Source organism: Protopterus annectens, chromosome 9.part0, assembly GCF_019279795.1.
Source record: "Protopterus annectens isolate FY-2018-M chromosome 9.part0, PAN1.0, whole genome shotgun sequence".
Lineage (NCBI taxonomy): Eukaryota > Metazoa > Chordata > Ceratodontiformes > Protopteridae > Protopterus > Protopterus annectens.
In genome coordinates this window covers 1,434,615,922-1,434,634,465 of record NC_056743.1, presented here as the reverse complement: position 1 = coordinate 1,434,634,465, position 18,544 = coordinate 1,434,615,922, and the positions used below count along the sequence as shown (strand labels likewise).

At 45.0% G+C, this 18,544-nt stretch overlaps 1 protein-coding gene across 2 annotated transcripts in view; it reads left to right on the top strand.

The window, feature by feature from the left end:
• DBNL (drebrin like) overlaps window positions 1-18,544 on the top strand; it is a 902,612-nt gene that overhangs the window by 805,490 nt on the left and 78,578 nt on the right. Inside the window, exons 11-12 of one of the 2 annotated variants that reach the window (XM_044084395.1) lie at window positions 16,289-16,402; window positions 17,722-17,787. In XM_044084395.1, coding sequence (XP_043940330.1) covers window positions 16,289-16,402; window positions 17,722-17,787 — 180 coding nt within the window. The remainder of the gene's footprint in view (window positions 1-16,288; window positions 16,403-17,721; window positions 17,788-18,544) is intronic. The other variant, XM_044084396.1, reaches the window with a different exon arrangement.

Here is an 18,544-nt window from a genome sequence, read left to right as displayed (position 1 = left end):
TGGATAGGACATTGTATAAGTTTCTGCCACACATACCATGGAAAACCTGTACCTAGCAGCATTAGATCTCACTCCACCAGGGCAACAGCGACTTCAACTGCCTACTTCAGGGGAGTACCTACCAAGGATAATTTGGAAGCAGCAACTTGGAGTTCTGTACATACCTTCACCAAGCATTACCACCTGCCTCTATACTCTAAATCCAGAGCTGGCTTCGCCACTGCGGTGCTGCAGGGCCTTCTAGCCACCCCTAATGCCTTATAGAACCAGCCACCCTGCCTCAGCTTTGGGATTCTATCCAAGTGTAATGACTGCAGCAGTGTAACATGATGAACATAGTACAGTTTTGTACCTACCATAAATGTAGATGTTCAAGTGTATACACTGCTGCAGTCCAGGTTACCCTCCCTCCTTCCCCTCTTACTGGCTAGTATGTACCTATGTCTTCTACCCTTACTACCTATGGGGAGTATTTGCTGGTAGCTGTAAGTTGTTGTTTGCTTTTCTTATGTACGTTTTATTAGCAATTGGAATTGCCTACCTATTTAGAGGCACCTGACATTCGGGGCAAGAAAAACTGAAGAAAATGTCGTCGTCTGCATCTTGTATAACCCTGTCGCACTGACGTCAGGGAGGAGGTGACAGCAACCGACGCCGGACCAAGACTTTGGAACTAAGGCCGACTGGCGAACCGCCTGATGGCAGGATAACCCAAGTGTAATGACTGCAGCAGTGTATACACTCGAACATCTACATTTATGGTAGGTACAAAACTGTACTTTTCAGTCCCAGGGGACTCTCAGAACTAAGCAGTGGGGGGCCTCCACTTCCAAATCTGGAAATAACAAGACAACCCCCTGTGGCAAACAGTCTTAATGACTTCCTTTTAAAATTTCCAAGCACTTACCGCCCCTTTGGGGGGAAAGATTGCTCTTTATGCAAAGAACTGGGAACTCCTAACCCAGGACAAATGGGTTTTAAATATAGTGTCCCAGGGATACAGATTTAATTTCCACATGTTGCCAACACCAAATGGGTGGCCAGACCTGCCCCCAAGTCAGTGGGCAGAGGCTGAAAAACAAGACCTTTCTCTCTTAAGCATGAGGGCTATTCAACTGGTACCAAAAGAGGAAAAGGGACAAGGTTTCTACTCCAGACTTTTTTCCTGGTACCCAGAAAAGACAAATCATGGCGTCCAATCCTGGACCTGTCTACTCTAAAAACCTTTCTGGAGATTCCAAAATTCAAGATGCTGACTCTTCACCAGTTACTTCCTATGCTAGGCAAAGATGCCTGGTTGGCAACACTAGATTTAAAAGAAGCATACCTGCACATCCCAATCAGGGAATATTGCAGAAGATACTTACGCTTCAAAGTAGGCTATACACGCATCATCAGTTCTCTGCACTGCCCTTTGGCTTGTCTATTGCACCTAGGGTTTTCACAAAGTGCCTGGCTCCAGTTATTGCATTTTGCAGGCAAAGAAGTATTCAAATATACCCATACCTTGACGACTGTCTAATTCAGACAGAAAGCCAGGGCATACTTTTGAATCATCTGGCGTTTGTAAAAAGAGTTCTAACTTGTCTGGGGGTACACCATAAACGAAAATAAATCACAACTGGTACCCTTGTCAACAAATTACATTCCTGGGAGCAAGCTTGAATACAACTTCCCAGATGACGTGCCTCATGCCAGAAAAGCAAATTCATTTGATAACCTATTTCAAACAAGTGGCCACAAAAACCCTGCTATATGCAAGACAAATACTGCAAGCCTTGGGGTTCATGGCCTCCTCCATTCTTCTAATTCCATATGCAAGACTGCATATGAGGAAACTACAGTGGTATCTAAAAAGCCTATGGAGTCAACATTCTCATAACCTAGAAACCGTGATGCCCGTCATACCTTGCCTACGCCTAGAGTTCCTCTGGTGGGCAGAGGCCTGCCACCAAAACAAGGGACTACCATTCACACTACCCCCTGCTGCCCAAGCCCTAACAACAGATGCATCAGACTATGCATGGGGGGCTCACCTGGCAGGGAAGTGCATTCAGGGCAAATGGAACCCAAGTCAAATGCGCCTACATATCGATCAAAAAGAAATGTTAGCTGTACAGAATGCTCTGACAACCTTCAAGGACTACATTCTTCCAGGACAACTAATGGTAAAATGGACAACACCACGGTTATGTGGTACATAAGCAGGGGGGGATACACATTCCTACCCCTGTGCAGACTAGCCATGGCATTGTGGAACACAGCCTTGAACTACCAAGTGCACCTACAAGCTCAATTCCTGCCAAGAAAATTAAATACATTGGCAGACTGACTAAGCAGTAACCTCATGGGCCCACACGAGTGGAGACTGGAACCAAGGATTTTCAACATGTTGACAAGCGAATGGGGGGAGCCCAGACATAGACCCGTTTGCCTCCCCCCAGAACTACCAATTGAACAAATTTTGCACAAGGACTCCCACAAACCAGCCTGGAAAGTGGATGCTCTGTCCTTCAGCTGGAAAAACCTATCAGTCTATGCCCCCCCCCCCCTGCTGCTTGTGCTCTCCAAAGTACTACTGAAAGTTAAACAGGGCAAACCAAGGATGATTTTGATTGCTCCAGACTGGCCGCGCCAACACTGGTACCCCCTCCTGCGCAGTGTGTCATTATTATCTCCATAGCACCTGCCTCAGACTCCTTCCTTGCTGTCTCAGCAGGAGAACCAGATTCTGCACCCTCAGCTTCCAACACTGAACCTTGCAGCCTGTCTGATTACTTAAATTCTCCTTTACCATCCCTCAGCAAACCTGTGATGGATGTCATCTTAGAGGCAAGGAGGCCTAGTACTAAAAAGTCTTGCGCTGAAAAATGGAAAAGATTCTGTGCCTGGAACCAATCTCAAGGGATAAGCACAGCAGCTCCCAATTTACCTCCGATTTTACAATGCTTAACTGAGATGCTTCACAAGGGCCTGTCTTTTTCCTCCACTAAAATCCACGCCTCAGCCATCTCAGTTCATTATAACACAGAGCCTCCCCTCTTTTCTCATCCACTACTCAAGCAGTACTTCAGAGGGGCCAAAAATTTGAGACCACCCAGGAGAGCTCCAACCCCCTGCCTGGGACCTCTTTCTTGGAAAACAGCTTTTCTTTAAGCAATCACTTCAGCTAGAAGGGTATCTGAATTACAGGCCCTTATAGCAGTGGAGCCTTTCATCATCTTTCATGCGTACAGGGTGTCCCTCAGAACCAATCCATCCTTCATGCTCAAGGTGGTATCCAGTGTGGCTCTTAATCAGATCATTCATTTGCCAACCTTCTTTCCCAATCCACAGAACAAAGGGAAATAGATTCTGCATTCCTTGCATGTGCACAGACAACTTGGATTCTACTTGGACAGGACTAAACCTCAAAGAAAATCTGAACTGCTGGTACCATTTGCTGCATGGGCAGAGGGGAAGGCCATTTCAAAACAAACCATTTCTAAATGGATAAAGCCATTGCATTCATTTGTGCTGTAAGCACCATGGAAAACCTATCCCCTAGGGGATCAGACCTCACTCCACCAGGGCTGCATCTTATTCTACAGCCTTTCTCAGAGGCGTTCCTACCAGGGACATACTAGAACCAGCTACCTGGAGTTCTGTACATACTTTCACCAAGCGTTACCATTTGCCAATTTTCTAGAAATCCAGAGCTGGCTTTGCCACTGCAATCTTGCAGGGCCTTATAGCTGCTCCTAATGCTATCTCAGCTTCTCCTCCCAACCATAGCTTTGGGAATCTACCCAAATGTAATGATTGGCAAGAGTGTATTCATTGTTGCAGTCCTGGTTATCCTCCCTCCTTCCCCTAACTTCTTTTGGCTATACCTCTACTTTCCTTTACTACGCTTAAAAGCCTTTTTGGTGCTTTTTTGTTGGAGGTATACCTTTGTGTTTTTATGTTTAATTGCTCCTCATTAGGGGGGCACCTGACATCTGGGGCAAGAAAAACTGATGTAATGGCTTTGGCTGCATGTTTTATACCCTTGACTACCCAACGTCATGGAAGAAGGGACAGCAACTGACGCAGGACCCAAGACTTTGTTAATCAAGCTGACTGAGGGCAACCTGCAAGCAGATAACCCAAATGTGATGATTGCAACAGTGAATACACTCGAACATCTGCATTTATGGTAAGTGTACACAACTGTACTTTTCTGGCCTTCCCATGCGGGTCTTTGAAGTGAAGTGCTTTTCTTAGTCCCCTTCTGTGAAGTAGACATTTTAGCAGTGCCACTAATAGGTGGTCCACTGAGGCTGGTGAACACTGGTAACTGTTCCTGCAACAGATGCAGCTGAGTAGTCCCTTGTCATTTGAGAAGTGCAGCCAGAATTGCAGAGTTGAAAACTAACTGCATGTGCATATAGTTACACTGACTGAACCTTGCACATTTGCAGCAGAAAGTGTATCCTAACATAAGCTAGTGTTAAATTCAACTGTATCAAAAAATATGTTACACCTTTAAAGGAAAGCTCTTTAGCTGAAGTGAAGAGGTTGCTATATTGCTTACCCTGTGGAGTGTTAAACAGCATAATTCTGGTGTCTAGAGAACTGCAAAAAAAAGTTAAACTGAGTTCATTGAATTGTGTAAGGCATTAGGTATGAGGCAGGGACTACATCCATCTGCCTTTCACATTTTCATTCAGAAGTTTGTGAGCGACTGCATAGGCCCATTCACTGTAAATACTTCAGACATGCTTTTCCCTCAGGTAATGGTAAAGTGCTGGAATGTGATAATGTGATATGCAGTGTGGGTTGTTGAAAAATGGGAATTCTGAAATGATTTAACGTAAAGTGGTGAGGGGTGGGAGTCTGGCACAAATCCAGAATTCAGTTTATAAATAAAACCAAAAACTGTTTCTTTTTTTTTTTTTTTTTTTTTTGAAGACTGCATCCAAAAATTTAAGTCATGCTCTGCAAGCATTGTCAGACCTACAACTGTGAATAGCCATCAAGCCCAAAGCAAGAACCCCCCCCCCAAAAAAAAATGTCCCATCTACTAAAGTGCTCCCCTGAATTGTTATATTGGCTATAAAGGCAGATTCACAAATCACAGGATTGTGCTTTTAGCAGTTCACAGGGCGAGTAATTCATCAACACTGTACTTTAGTTGAAGGGCAATTGTTTTTCTTTTAAATGTCTCAGACCATGAAACAGCATCTCTTAGGCTTTTTAATTTTCTTTCTATGTATACTAATGCAGTTGCTTTGCAGTTCTTCAGGAAACTGGACAGTGTAGTGCATGCATGCTATGTACGGTCATAGAAAACATAGCCGTGCACTTTGAATCTGATGTACACCAGCCCCCCCACCCAAAAAAAAAATCACAGTGGTAAAATCTTTACTATAAGCGCATCTGTGATTTTTATTCATAGGTAGAAACTACTTCCCTTTAGCTGTTAATGATTATCTTTCCCCAAGGATGCTTGCTGTTCCTCCTGGACAGTCTTTTAGCTTGGCCCATTCTCAGGTCAGAATCTACTGCTGTGGTTAGAAGGGGATGGGGGGGGGTCATTGATTTATTCACCAGATTAGCCTTGCACACGCGGACTGATTGGATGAATTAGTGACCACAAAATATTGGGACATGGTGCAGTAATTTGTTAAACTTTGTTTTAATTTCTGCTGCATGGGGAGAATTCCTGGAGCAAGCCTGAGTCCAGCTGTACCCTTCCTGGAATTCTGATTTTTGTTTATAGGGAATATCCATACTTTCAGTGGTGTGTACTTGTTTCTGATTCACTTGGTGAAGTTTGTTGAGTCTGTATAAGAGCAGACCATTTAGGGAAAATGATTCCTTGCTTATGTAGTTAAGAGAGAGTAGAATTTTGTCACTGGTCTTTCTGTTCTTTTGTCCACCTCTGTGCATTTTAATCAGTCTCTGTGTATCTAGTTTCTGTGCCCACAAGGATTTACCATGCATCTGAGCAAGAGGAAATCAGAATTTCAATGCAGTTGAACTTTTTTGTTCTGCCGTACTGACAAAAAACCTCAAGCGGAAGCACCTGTTTTATAGAACACCACAAAAAGTGCAAACATAGTGAAATGTATGCTAAACTCAGATGTAGATAACATTTATAAAACTGAAAGGTGTTAATGCTTAGAAGTAATTCCTGTTTTTTTTTAAACAAAGCTAAACTGGTTCTCTGGTGGCAAATTGTAAAGTCTTCACTGGCCTATGGAAGTAACAGTTCAACTGATACAAAATATTTTAAATTGATTTTTATTTGACTACCTGAGTTAACTTTGGAGCCAGACCACAACAAGGGCATTCACGCACAGACTGAAAAGCCACTTCAGCCAGCACTGGGAGTGGGAAGGTTGCTGGTTTGTCTCTTTATTTCTTTTTTTCTTTTTTTAACCTTTCTGAGATTAGTCAGTGTAGTTCTGATGGGGGGTGTTAAAGGCAGAAAATATGGATTTGCTTGTGCTTCAGTATTTTATATATTTCAGTACAGTATTTGAAATGCTTGCAACTTGGATGTTTTTAGATCTGATTATGTAAATCTGTATTCATTCCTTACTGATAGAACTTTGGTTCCGTTCTCGTAACCGACATGGACGTTTCCAAGCTTGTACCAGCCAAAAACTCTCGGCTAAGACCTACCCATAATGCCCCTATCATAGTCTCTCCAGATCTCGTTTGCCGTGTTCCTCGTCAGACGTGCCTAGCCTCTCTCTCAAGCTAAGTGGAAATTTTGTGTATTTTGGATAGTTTCTCTCTCAAAACTTTGCCTTTTTTAGTCAGTCTCACTAATTTCGCCTCTCGCCTGTAACTTACTGCCATTTCCTACCATCTGTCTTTGGTAGTTACCCTTTAACCATTGTTGGTACTGTCCCTCTCTCCTACCTTTGGTAGGCCCTCCTTTTACCACTTTTGGTATTTCTAGATACCATTGCTGGTACTCTCTCCTTTCCCTCCTTATCTTCTCAAAAAAAAAAAAAAATCCCTGTTTTCTTTTTCACTTGTTTCCTTCTTGGTAGTTTTGTTGTTGGTACATTATGTCAGAAAAAGTTAAGTTGGGGTTTAAACAGTGCGACAAGTGTGGGCGAAAGATGCCCAACTCAGATGGTCACGCTCGTTGTGTTTATTGTTTGGGCGTGGACCATTTGAATGCTTCTTGTGATGTCTGCTCTAGTTTTAGTAATCACACTCTAGCAGAGCACAAAAACAAGCTAATCTTGAAAAGGTTAGTCAAAATGCCTTTTTCGGAGGCGCTCTCTGGGTCGGAGGTCTCACCACCTCCTAAAACCTAGAAACACAGATGTGCTCGACAAGCCATGTTGCTTCGCTAGGGACGGCTTGCACCTGTCACCCCTGGGCTTTCAATTACTGGCTAAGGCTCTTGCCACCCCCATAGTGCCTTTTTTAGGCAAGGCTCAAAAGACAAACCCACCTCAGTAGACAACAAAAGGAAAAAGAAACTAAGGGTAATGCTGATCAACGCCAGAAGTCTAAACCTAAAGATGCACACACTCTAGGCTCTCCTCGGTATGGAGAATATCGATATCTGTGCAGTAACAGAAACCTGGTTCAAGGCTCCCGAGAGCACCCCAGCACTACCAGTTTATACCTCATACCATGCTTTTCGGCCCCAAAACTCGGACCGAACCACAAAAGGAGGGGGGTATCAATATTCATCAAAGATACCCACACCTCCAGGTTAGTGGCACTGCACAAAGCATCGTAGACCATCCATGTGCAACTAACAGTGGGTAAAACTGCCTTTCAGTTTGTAGCCTGCTACAGACCACCCTCCCAAACTTAGGAACCCCACTCTGCTTTCCTGAGAACACTGGAGAATGTGAAGGTCTCTCCAAACACCATTATATTGGGTGACTTCAACTACCCAAACATAGACTGGGAGCACTACTCAAGCCCCAACACCCTTGCCCAACTGTTCCCAGAATTTATAAACTCAAATGCTATGGAACAACTGGTCACCACTCCCACAAGAGGGGAAAACATATTGGACCTGATCACCACCAACATGGGGACTCTATGTTCCATACCAGAGGTATATACCCCTCATTGGTAAGATCTGACCATAAATTAATCTCACTGGACATCCATATCCTGTCCCCACCCCCAGCCAAGGAAACCACAGTGAAGAACTTCTCAAAAGCAAACTTCACACTTCTCAAAACCAAGGTGGAATCCTTCAAAGCCCCTGGGCCAGTGGAAAATACGGCTCAAACCACAAAATCTTTTACAAACGCATTCTATGGACACCTACAAGAATGCATGGACCGTGCTATCCCAAATAAAGCCAAGACTCACTCCTCCAAAGGCAGGAGACCTGTCTGGTGGACCCCAGCCATAAATAAGCTATACAACAGAAGGAGGAAGCTACTACATGATAGAGCAAAATCCCAAAAAGGGAAGGCATCTCTGATCAGTACTAGCAAGAAACTACGATCCCTCATATCATCTAAGGCCAGCTTCGAAAGAAAAATTGCACAAGACGCTAAAGATAATCACAAGGCCTTCTTTAGTTATGTCAGGAACCTGGGTGGCAACTCTCAGATATGCTCCGAGTTAGTGCAAAATGGCAAAAAATACACTGAACCCACAGACATTGCCAACATTCTGGCAGACAGGTTCAGTGCAGACATCTCCCCCCTTCCCCTCCAAAAGAGCAAATGTCTATCCCAACAGAGTGTAGCCTCCCTGACATCACAGATGCACAGGTGAGAGCTGCCATCTCCAAAGCAAAAAACACAGCATCAATGGGGGCCGGACAGTGTCCCGGGCTGCGTCTTACATGAGCTCCAAGAAGAACTGAACCCTCCCATAAAGTCACTGTTCAATCTCAGCCTTACTACAGGATCTGTTCCCAAGGAATGGTGTACAGCAACAGTGGTCCCACTCCACAAAGGTGGTGCCACAACGGACCCCGGAAACTATCGCCCTATAAGCCTGACTAGCCTGGTCTGCAAAGCTATGGAGCGTATCATCATGGAACTCATAAACAAAGACATTGAGAACCTCCAAACACTGGATCCTACCCAATTCGGCTTTAAGGGCAGAACTTGCCTCTTGAACCTGGTAGATTTCTTTGAAACAATTACCAAGGCCATAGATGAAGGGAAGGTAGTCCACACAGCCTACCTGGACCTGGCAAAAGCCTTCGACACAATACCCCACTCGGGCATCATAAATAAGCTCACCAGCTTAAATATCAACCCCTATGTCACAAGATGGGTTGCAAACTGGCTCAGGGATAGAACCCACATGGTCAGAATAGCAGGTGCCATGTCAGACTCTAAACCAGTTACAAGTGGTGTCCCACAAGGCTCAGTCCTGAGACCTCTCTTGTGCAGTATGTATTTCTCTGAGGTACAGGCTAACATGGGGGGACTATGGCTGACCAAGTTTGCAGATGACTGCAAACTGGGTGCCATAATCGACTCGACTGACACAAGCATCCTCCAAAAGAGTCTCACAGAGACAGATAACTGGTGCCAGAGCCATGGCTTAAAGCTAAATGCCAAAAAGTGCATAGTCACCCACTTTGGGAAAAACAAAATGCCCGCAAATTACCACATAGGTGGTAATCCATTAAGTACGGAAGAAGTAATTAGGGATGGGGACCCAAGTAGATGGCAATCTCTCCTTTGACCATCACATTGCCAAAGTGGTTAGAAAGACCTTCTATATAGCCCACCTTATCACGAAAGGGTTCACATCTAGATAGAGAGGTCATTGTGCCCCTCTACTCATCAGGCCCATAATTGAATACAATGCCCCTTTTGGGATGTACCTTACCAGACACCTGCAGCAACTGGAAAGACCCCAAAAGTACCTCACCAAGAGGATCAAGGGACTCAAACAGATGCCCTACGCAGTTAGGCTAAAGAAACTCCAGCTCTACTCAGTTGCTTACCGCCTACTCAGAGGCGATCTGTGCCTGACGTATAAAGCCATGTCCAACCCAGAATTAATGGACATGCTCCACCTCAGAAAATCCAAATCCCTTAGAGCTACACGCTCCAGGGACTTAAACCTCAGCACAGAAATAAATAGGACATGCTGGAGGGACAGATTCATATCCCAGAGGCTCCCCTCACTCTGGAACAAAATCCCAATCCATGTTAGGCAGAGCCCCTCAATGGCCCTCTTCAAGAGAAATCTTGGCGAGTGGATGGGAGATCGTAGATTTACCCCTGGGATCTCTTCTGTGTCCCTGCTAGACAGAGGCACAGTAAACTAACCTTAAAAGGGCTATCTTCTGTGACCTACTATACAGAGGCACAGTCAACTAATTTAAAAGGGTGGCGAAAGCCAAACACACTCTGGCTAGGCTTATAAATGCCCTAGGGCAGATAGCCTAGTATCAGCCTATGAAATGGAGTCATTCAGTTCCTACGTCCCCGACCGTTACGGAACTGAGTTGGCACTGAGCTTCTCTAGCGCCCTCAGCGCAGACTACTTCGGCACCGGGCCCTGTGTCTTCTCCCTCGGTACCGTCTCTGATGTTGACTCCTATTTCAGTTCCAGCTTTGGCACCATCGTCTTCAGTGCCATCCTTGGTCCTGCCACCAGCTTTGATGACCACACCCGCTTCAGCACCATCCCGGCCATGGTGCTGACAGCTTATTTGGCTCCACAGACTATGGCCTTGGTTCCTAAAGTTGAACATCTCCTAAGAACCAGATAATCTCCAACTTACAACCCTTTTTTGGGGCACCAGTTTAGCCCCTTTCTTGAGAGACCTGACTCTCCTTCAGCAGCCTCCTATAAGATCCATCAGGAGCCTTTCTGAACAAGATGTAGCCTGGGTTGTGGACCAGCTTCTGGCAGCTAGGGGGTTACCCACCCCAGCTAGACCCTCTGTTCCCTTTGGCACGGAACCCTTCACAGCATACTCGCCTGTTTATTCTCCGGCCTCTGCCCAGGCTCCGGAGATCTCGGTACCAATGACAACCCCCGGTGCATATTGTCTCTGCTCTGACTGCAGAGTTTCCCCTGTCAGCACCGACCTCCCTTGCTGCATCGGCCCCGTTGGAGCCGGTACACTCTCGGAGCAGTGTTTGGGCTGTCAGCACAGTGGTACCTAGTCCGGCACCTATTTTTTCGCTGGTGCTGTCTATGTCCATAGCTCCGATAGCTTCCAGTCCTCTCAGAGCTCCTCACCTGAAGGCGGGCTCCTCAGGATGGGGTATGACCCCAGTTCTGAGGTTGTACTTCTCCGTTCCAGGCTCCCATCCCTTCTCGGGCGGTCCTGCTTTCCAGGTGTTTGAGAGGGTTGTTGCCTCCACAGGTTCACAGTCAGCACCAATGGCATCGACACCAGAACCCCCCTCTAGCATGCAGCTGTCCCAACAACCTACTTTAGGGTCCCGGGCATGGGAGCCACAAGACCTCCCTTCTCCGGAGTCGTCCTCAGAAGATCCCACTGGGGAGCCACCCCAGAAGAAACAGTGCAAGAGGAAGCACCTTGATTCCCCTGAGGATTCTATCACTGAGGACACCGACTGCGATGAGGGAGAAGGGTCCCCACGGTCTCCCCCAGATGAGATCTCATTTGGAGACATTATCGAAATCCTCAAGCAGAGGGGAGACTGGAAGTCCTCTAATCCTTCTTTGGAGGAATGTGTTTTTGCAGGCCATCTACTTCCTGGGTGACCCTGCCTGAGGATGAGCTTGTAAAGCTGATTATGCAGCATGCCTGGAAGGCCCCGGACAATGTAGAACCTTTTCCCCCCAGAGGCCGGACTAAATTTTATCCACCCCTGAAGACCAGCCCAACTGGTCCAAGCAGTTGATGGTTGATTCCATGGTTGCGGTGGTGGCCACCAAGAGAGAACTGGCAGAGGATAGTTTAACTGTCCATCCTCCGAACAAGGATTCTCAGGCCCTGGACAGACTGGGGAAGCAGACCTATGCTTCAGCTACCTTTGCCATTCAGTCGCTGAACTATCTGACACATTTCATTCACCTCCAATAAGACCTAATTTCTGAAATGTCTACCTCTTTGATGGGGGTACTGCCTGCTGAGGTGTGTGACAGTCGCCTAGCAGCTAGCTACCCTAGGGTCTATCTCGAACTCCTTGATGCGTTTGACATCTCACACCACCGAGGGGGCAGCTCGAGCGGCCGCATTAGGCATTGTCATGAGATGTCATGGTTGGATGTGTTTTGTGTGATTTTGCAGGCCCCTTTAAATCTTTCTTCGTCAACGCGCCCATCGACAAATCTGCACTTTTTGATCCCAAAATACGAGACACACTAGCACGAAGTGAGAAGGATGCAAAGACCTTGTCTGCTGTGGGGTATATGTGTTTCCACCCCCCAGAGGTCCTACGCCAGGAACCAGAGGGGAGGGAAATTGTGGCTCAAAAAGTCCCAGGGATCTTTTCGTGACGCTCGTGAGCAATCCCCCTGGGGCAGAGGGGGCACCACATCTGGAAGACGCCCCTTTCAGGGCAGAGGGTGGTCTGCATAACCAGGGCGGTAGAGATTCCTTCTCTGGCAGACCCTACCAGTGCTCCTGAGCAGTGGCCCGATTGCTTTCCTCTGGAAGCAGTAGGGGTTGTTTTTCTCTGCACCTACCAGCTGGCAACTTATTGCTACTGATGTTTGGGTGCAGAGAATAATATCCAGAGACTACCATATCCCATTCGATTTAACTCCCAGACCCGTCAAACGAATCCCCGATGTGCCACCCAATGAGAGGGGACGTAGCAGCCTTAGAAATAGAAAAGCTGCTAAGAAAGAGTCATCCAACCAGTCCCACCAGACCAGAGAGAATCCGGGTTTTACTCAAGGTTCTTTTTAGTGCCAAAAAAGACAAGGGGACTGGAGACCAATCCTGGATCTCTGCCTATTGAACAAATTTGTGAAACCTCAAAAATTCCAGATGGTCACGGTACAATCCATTCTCCCTTTTCTAGGGAAGGACAGCTGGATGTGCTCTATAGATCTCTAGGACGCGTACTACCACATAAAGATGGAACAGTGCTCAAGGAGATTTCTCCACTTCCGGCCGGGAGCCAATCACTGCCAGTTCATGGTGCTGCCATTCGGTCTCTCGACAGCTCCCCCGAGTGTTCACCAAATGTATGGCAGTGGTAGTAGCTCATCTTCAACTACAAGTATTAAAGGTGTTTCTATATCTAGATGACTGGCTCCTTACTGCCTCGACAAGGAATCTTCTAACCTGCAGCCTCTGTTACACTCAAGGCCTCGCTCTCCGCTTAGGGATTACAATCAACAAGGACAAATCATAAATGTTCCCACCAAGAACACCGGAATTCATTGGAGTGGTCTTCGACACAACATCCTGTCAAGCTTCCCTCCCTTTTCACAGGCTCTCGAAAATAAGGCACCAGATCCAAGCCCTCCTTCCATAGACCTTTGTACCAGCATGCCTTGTACTGCAACTCTTAGGCTCTCTGGCAGCTGACACTACCCTAGTACCACTGGCAAAGTTGCATATGAGAATATTAGTGACTCCTTTCTTCACAATGGCTGATGTTAACCCACCCACTTGACCGCATGATACACCGTACAAACCTTTGCAAGAAAGAAATGCTATGGTGGATGAAGCCAAATTCAAATCTTTGGTGTCGACTGTTCTATCTCCCCCCGCCCAGGGCCATGGTGACCACGGATGCTTCCCTGTTAGGGTGGGATGGGGGGCATTTCCAGGGAAAGACGGTCCAAGGCACCTGGTCACATATGGCGGCCAATTTACACATAAATGTACTGGAATTGAGGCAGTTCTCTCAGTGTTGCAAGTGTTCCATATATCCCTCCCTTCCGGGACCATTGCAGTTCAGTTGGACAACATGTTTGTCATCTCGTATATCAACAAACAAGGCAGAACAAGGTCTTACCCCCTGTGTCGGGAAGCCATGAGGATTTGGCACTGGGCGATAGCTTCCAACTGCTTTCTTATAGCAACGCACATTCCTGGGAGTTCCAACTGAGGACAGTCTGAGCAGGAACATCCTGATGCCTCACAAGTGGTCCCTCAATCCTGTAATAGCAGATTGGATCTTCTGCCCCCCCCATAGGGAGTCACTGAGGGATGCTGTAATGCACGATTGGCCCCCCGGGTCTACTGTATGCCTTTCCCTCGTTTCTCCTCATTCCAAAATTCCTCCAGAAAGCTCAGAGGTTGGGAAGCAAAGTGATCCTCATTGCCCCTTATTGACCCCATCAAGTCTGATTTCCTTTCCTATCGTGAATCCTGGATCAGTCTCAAGGTCTGCTGTCTCATCCTCAGGGACTGATTCATCCCAATCTCCACAGCCTCTTGGTTCCTCCACTTCTGGTGATTGCCAGGCTGCCTGATATCTCCTCTACACGAGATTCTTCTGGCTTCTCATAAACCTTCCACCAGAAAAAATTATTCTAGTAAATGGGCTAGGTGCTCTGCTTGGGCCAAAGATCATGCCTATTCAGAAGATCCTACAGTACCTGACTACTCTTCTACATGCAGGAGCCTCAGCATCGACGATTACTTTGCATTTAGCAGCTATCACAAATTTTCATAATGGATTTGATAATTCTTCTGTTATGTCACACCATCTGTGCAAAACCTTTTTGAAGGGAGTATTACACGTTAAACCTCCTGTCAAGACCCCCATAGAATCCTGGGACTTGACTTTGGTACTTCAGTCGTTAACAAGCCCTCCTTTCGAACCTTCTGATTCATGTAATACATTTTTATAATGGAAGACTCTGCTTTTAGTAGCCCTTACCTCAGCGAGAAGAGTATCTGCGTTGCAGGCCTTGAGTGTCAAGAGACCTTACTTGAAGTTCCACAGGGATAGTGTGTCCCTTCGTACTGACCCTTCCTTCTTGCCCAAGGTCATTTCTGTTTTTTCACTTAAACAATCTATTGACCTGTCTGTTTTCTTCCCTCAGCTTTCAAACAGAGGGGAGTATCTTTTGCACACCCTTGATGTTCATAGTTAGCTTCATTTTTATTTGGACAGGACTAAATCTTTCAGGAAAATGGATCAATTGTTTGTGGCCTTTGCGGGACCCAGACTGGGTAAACCTGTCTCCAAAGTGACTCTCTCCTCCTGGCCTAGAAACGTCATTACCTTCATCTATCATCAGAATAAACTGTCATTACCTTGCAGAATAAAGGCTCATTCTACTAGATTGATGGCTACGTCTGTGGCTTTTCATTCCAGAGCCTCTGTGGATGATATCTGTGCAGCAGCCACTTGGGCAAGACCTCATACCTTTATCACTCATTACAAATTGGATTTGGCCTCCAGGGGACGAGCATCTTTTGGTTCTGTGGTGCTCTGGAACATCTTTCCTTGGGGCCACCCAGGACTTGTAGTAGCTGGGGACTCAGTCCTATCAGTAAGGCATGAATTAAGATTTACAACATCAGATAAAGAAGTTATGTCTTACCATAACATTCCATCTGTGTTGTAGATCTTTATTCATTCATTACTTCCCACCCTTCTTCCCCCTGCCTTGGACTCCTGGTGGAATTTAGGAACTCCTGGCTAAGGTATTTGCTCAGACAGAGCCTCCTATTGTTTCTCTTGCTATCTCTATAATATAGGGGTGGGCAAACTCGATCTGGAGAGACTGAGATGGGCATTATGGGTAGGTCTTAGCTGAGAGTTTTTGGCTGGCGTGAACTTGGAAACAGCCATGTTGGTTCTGAGGACGGAACCGAAGTCCTACCAGTAATGAATGAATAAAGATCTACAAACACAGATGTAACGTTATAGTAAGACATAACTTTTTTTTTTACCGAATCCTTGATTAAGCACCTTGCTTTTGATTTTTTTTTCAGCATAGTTTTATGTACTTCAGTACTGTGAATAAGCGGGATTGGGAACTAGATGCTTAGCAATGTTCTTTTATACCAGAAATGTGTGTCTTATCTTGGGATTTGTGCAGTTTGTGGAATCAGTCAACTGATTGACAATTACATGGAATCTTACAAACTTTCTCCAAGGTTGTGCCACCTTGGGGAATGTTGTTTCAAGCAAGGAGTGTGTTTGGGGGGGGGGGGGGTGACTTCACTTTGCCCAGGGCAGTTAAACCATTTTTCATTAAAAAAAAAAAAAAAAAAAAAAAAAAAAAAGAATATTCCGTGAAATGGTCCATTAGTTGATCAGGACTTGGTGGGCTATAATTTTTTGGTGATTGGCTAATTTTCTTGCTTGCTGCCTCATGCTTTTACTGTCTTTTTCTCCCTCATGTTTCTGTAATGTGCTTTCCATTTTTAAATAGCCTATTTTTGCTACTCCTTTCCCAGGAAAACTGAGGAGCCCCTTCCTGCAAAAGCAGAGTAGCCAGCCAGAGCCTCCAGTGTCCCCTGTTCGCACATCAGTCCGAGAGGTGCCTCCTGCTTCACCTGTGCGTCTGTCAGGTCTGCTATTGCATCTTCAGTGAGGGCTGTCCTTTAATCAGCAGAACATGCCCTTTTTACAGTATATATGATTGGCATGTATGGGAGAATGGTGGAGGTACAATTTCATAAGCAACTGCAGAGGTTGTACTTATAATTCTGCATTCTGAGGACATTCAAATTGCATGGTACTTTACAATATCGTAAGCAGTGCCGTATGTATTTGAACCCATCACTTTCAATTTAACTGTGTTTTTTAAATGAGGATATTTTTGATCATTTTACAACTTCTGCTCTATACGGTAGACATTATTAGTGATTACTTTCATTTTGTGTCTAGAAGACCTGTTTAAGTCATTGTCATCACGTTCAGAACAAGAAGCATGATGAGATTTTAAGTCACATACACTGAAATCTTGCATGCACTCTATGCTTATTACTTTCTGGTGTAATATCCATGCCATTGTACACTCTGGCTGCAGCAGTTTCTTGCTGCCTGCACTGGTTATACATATCTGTGTGTTGTGGGTCAAGCAGAGCTGTGTCGCTGGTTATCAGGGCAGCAGTGCACTAGAAACATACCTTTGCATGTCTTTATCCTTTTGTTTTCAGAACTAAATCTATGCCCATCTTATCTTTGTCTTTGTTAGTGGCTCTGCCCTCTGACATTTTGCACGTTTTCACAGAAGCAGCTGCATCTGTTATATTTAGTGTAATACTAATGGTAAAGCCCTATATATCTTTTGGTACACAGCTCACTACTTTTGCAAGCTAAAAAAATGGGCATTCTTTTCTTGTTTTGTCTCGTCTGTCAGAGCTTGGCATTTAGTAAAGTTGCAATGTTAATTAGATTGGTTTTTTACTTTCTAGTTGGTGGATGGGGTAGGTGTTTATAAGGCTTGTTTTAAATGACAAGGGAACCATTAAAAGATTTTGTGCAGAGAACCATGGCAAACAAATATAAACAGAGTTAATTGGTGTGAAGTAGGAAACCTAAGTGTTATTTCTTGAATACGTCTGTTAGCGCATTAGTAGATAAGGCATGTATCCTAAGTGCTGGGTTCAAAGGCCTACATGACTGTAGCTTGTGAAACCTTATGAAAAGAAAGGAATAATTTTGTAGTGGTTTATATTGCATCAAAGTAGGCTTGTACTACTACTGCTTAGTTTGCTATAGAGCTTGCTTTAGTGGTTTAGTGATGTTTGTCTGTCTTCATTTCTGCTGCCTCACTTTATAGGAAATAACATAAATTTAGACTATACTGTGCAGCAAAATGAGAAGTGGTATGATTTCATCATTATTTTGCAGTTTTTGTAACTTTTGTTTTCTGTGTGGTCAGAGCCAGATGTACAGGAGCAAATACCGAAGCAGCAGGAAGAGAAGAGAGTGCAGAATGACTGGAAAGGTATGACCTCCTTTGCTATGATACCAAGAAGACAGCTGAACTGTGGCACGGAATGGGGGTAGGACATGGGACATCATTGAGGTGGCCCACTGAACTCCATTACATTACAAATTAAGTAGAAGTCAAGTGTAGTCTCTGTGAGTGAAGGGGTAGAACACCAACACATACCAGATGATTTCAGAGAAATGAGAATTTTCTCCACTGCAGCATCTTAGAGAAAGTAAATGTTCACCTTTGAAGTGTTTGAGCAGCTGTTCATCTGCATATGGTTGGTCACTGTATGATGTCTGTGTCTTAAGCGGTGAATGGTATCTTTAGTTCTTGTTTTCTTCTTCCCACTTCTGCTATTGCAGGGGAGCTATAAAGACTACATATGGGTTATTACTTTCCTGTTTTTGCCTTGAGAAGTCCGTGCAACAGGATATGCATTTTGTTGAATTCCGCCCCGTGATTGTTTTAATCTCCAATTGTGACACATTGTTTTCCTTGTTGACTTAAAACTGGTTTGTGTTTTGATATCCGCAAAGCCTTACGTGTTTTGTTTCACATTTCTTTTGTTCACATTGTTTTTTGCCAGAAATTTTGTTTTCCTTATTTGTTGGCTTTAGATCCCTCCTTCAGGTGTAAAAATATTGAAGTAAAAAGGTATGAAGAAATGTGGACGTTTGTGTTTCTGTAGAAAAAATAAAAGAAACAACTTAATGGTTCACTGTTATCTTTTTGGAAGCATATTAACAAAATTAAGTTTTACTGTACT